This window comes from Ursus americanus, chromosome 5 (genome assembly GCF_024610735.1).
Source record: "Ursus americanus isolate L20-20 chromosome 5, mUrsAme1.1.p, whole genome shotgun sequence".
NCBI classification, from domain to species: Eukaryota; Metazoa; Chordata; class Mammalia; order Carnivora; family Ursidae; genus Ursus; species Ursus americanus.
Genome location: NC_142131.1, coordinates 79,606,060 through 79,608,912, shown reverse-complemented (window position 1 = coordinate 79,608,912; position 2,853 = coordinate 79,606,060). Strand labels below are relative to the sequence as shown.

Sequence of the window (2,853 nt, the reverse complement as noted above, 5' to 3'; positions counted from 1 at the left end):
AATAACAAATACACAGAAATGGAGTTTTCATTCCAGTAAATAGTTTGTAATTAGTAAGTAATTCATGCCAGAAATGTTGGACTTACTTTACTGGTAGTTATGACAGTACAGATCACAAAGGGAAGACCAGAGAGAGAAGTAAACTTGCCCAAAGTAGCACAGCTCCTCTATGCCAGACTCTAGCATCATATACCACATTTCAGTGCACAAATGAGTTCTAAATTGGTTCCCCCTCCTCACTCACTTTCAACATACAACTCAGAATAAACTAGGGAGAATGGAACTAATGAATTTATGGGCCTTCGTTCCATGGAAATAGTAGTGGCTCAGTGTGGGGAAAGATTCATTATGTAACTGATCATGTACCATCTGTTACCCAGACATCTTCCATCCAAATGATTTTCTGAAAACTCAGCTCACAGCCTGGCCCCAAACAGCCAGAGAGGCCCTATGAGCACAGAGGAAGAAGAGGAGCCACAAGAGAGCCTGAGCTTGCAGAGGAAGGGGCAGACCAAGACAGGAAACTTCAGAAAGGCAGGCATGCCTGCACTCCCCATCTGTCCAACATCTTCCTCAGGGCCCTTGTTATCTCCCTGTTCCTCAGGCTGTAAATGAGTGGGTTGAGCATTGGAGTGAGGATGGTGTAGAAGATGGAGGTGGCTCGATCTCCCACTGGTGTCCTACTGGAGGCCCGCTGCATGTAGCTAAACATGGCTCCTCCATAGTAGATGCCCACCACAGCCAAGTGGGATGAGCAAGTGGTCAGAGCTTTCTGTTTCCCCTCTGTGGAAGGCATCCTAATAACAGCTGTGAGGACCTGGGTATAGGAAGCCACTATGACCACAAGGGGCAACAGCAGCATGACCACACAGCAAGCATAAATGAGATCCTCAAAGAGTGAGGTGTCAGCACAGGAGAGGCGCAGCAGGGCAGGGACCTCACAGAAGAAGTGGTCCACCTCCAGAGAGCTGCAGTAAGGGAAACTGAAGACCACACCCACGTCAATCACACTGTCGGACACTCCAACCATCCAGGATGCCACAGTCAGGAGAGAGCAAGCCTTCCAGTTCATGAGCACAGGATACCGCAGGGGGTGGCAGACTGCCGCATACCGGTCATAGGCCATGACTGCCAAGAGGAAGCACTCTGCTCCTGTGACCATGACTACTAGGAAGATCTGAGTGGCACAGGCACCCCTAGAAATGGACTTACTTCCTGACAGAAAATTGACTGCCATCTTGGGCACCACTGAGCTCATCACAATCAGGTCCATGACGGAGAGTTGGCTGAGGAAAAAGTACATTGGGGTGTGCAGGTGCCTGTTGGCCTGGATAAGCAGGAGGAAGAGGCTGTTCCCAAGTAGGGCCACAGCAGAGGCCAGAAGGACAAGGGAAAAAAGGAATAAATCATTTCTGGAGTAGCTGAACAGGCCCAAAAGGATGAAGTCTGATAGGGAGGTGTGGTTCCAGAGCTCCATGGCCGAGACCTTGAGAACAAACAAAAGAGCAAACCAATGATACTACTCACCTAACATCTCTAAATACCTATATCCTGTTTCTTCTAAAAGATAGAGCTCAGCCCTCTGACATGGCCCCACCCTTTCCTCCTGCAGTGAAAACCCATTTGTTTCTCATCTGTGCTCAGAAAGTTAGCACGATTTGATCCTTACTTCTCTGAAACACTAGGGAGCCAGAGAATGCAAGGGATAGAGAAAAGGGGAGTAAATGGCAGGTGAATAGCTGTAGAAGGAGGATGTAGATTTAAGAGGGGAGGTGAAGTATCTTGGGACAAGAAAGAGAAAGGAGGAGAGAAAGGGGGTGAGAGGTGTAAGGACAAATGCAAATTTTAAAAAAGACTCTCCCCTCTTTTTTCAGAGCATCTGCTTTGGAAAACTTATTATTGGAAGCTCCTTGTTGCTCCTAGGTGTCTAAACATTTTCTTTTTCCAATAATAATTTTTTATTATATTATGTTAGTCACCATACAGTACATCCCTAGTTTAAACCTTTTAAAAGCTAAGTAAGCTTCTTGCCAGCTTTCTGGCCCAGAATGTCTTTCTCAAGCACCTAGGATCCATCTCTTTGAAATGGAATCATCAAGGAAGGTAACGCCCTTATCTCCCAGGCTCTGTGGCAGAGGAGGACCCTAACATCAGCAGGCACCGTGATCTAAGTGGCAAAACTACCTCTTCTCACAAACAGTGAAAAGTTCTTTTCCCTCTTTGGATAAATCCAATTAACTAACACATATTACCACCCCGTTACCTGGTGAATGAACTGAGTGTGACAAATGGTACTGTCAAGTCCTCCTAACATGAATACTAGTTCTTGTTTATCTCGAAAGCATATATGTAATGGGTTGTCACTGCCTGAATATAAACAAGTGAGATTCTTCTCTTGTGCAGTCTCTTAGCAGACTACCTGTGACTTTCATCACCCTCTGGTTTAAACTTGTTCAATAATAAAAGTGTTGGGTGCCTGGGTGGCTCAGTCAGTTGAGCTTCTGCCTTTGGCACAGCTCATGATCTCAGGGTCCTGGGATGAAACTCTGTGTCATGTTCCCTGCTCAGTGTGGGGTGTCTGCTTCTTACTGTCCCTCTGCCTCTCCACCTGACTTGTGCTTTTGCTATTACTCTCTGTCAAATGATTATATAAAATCTTTTAAACAAACAAACAAATAAATATGTTTCCTCTTTCTTGTGTGTTTCTGGAAGGGTTTTCTGGATTGGAAGGATTTTTGATTTTATTTATTTATTTATTTTTATTCATTTTTATAATTTAGATTTTAATAAAGTTTCGCCAATGCAAGTATTGCAACAGAACTAAGTTTTGATGCTAAATTCATCATGAGAATG

General features: G+C 44.7%; 1 protein-coding gene across 1 annotated transcript; it reads right to left on the bottom strand.

The window, feature by feature from the left end:
- Positions 1-526: 526 nt before the first annotated feature.
- LOC123780262 (olfactory receptor 2M3-like) lies at positions 527-1,477 on the bottom strand. Its single transcript, XM_045779075.2, has one exon. The coding sequence runs from the start codon at positions 1,475-1,477 to the stop codon at positions 527-529; it is 951 nt and encodes a 316-aa protein (XP_045635031.2).
- Between the last annotated feature and the right edge of the window lie 1,376 nt (positions 1,478-2,853).

Coding starts and splice junctions, on each gene's coding strand:
- LOC123780262 (XM_045779075.2), bottom strand. CDS start 1,477: ATGGAGCTCTGGAACCACACCTCCCTATCAGACTTCATCCTTTTGGGC.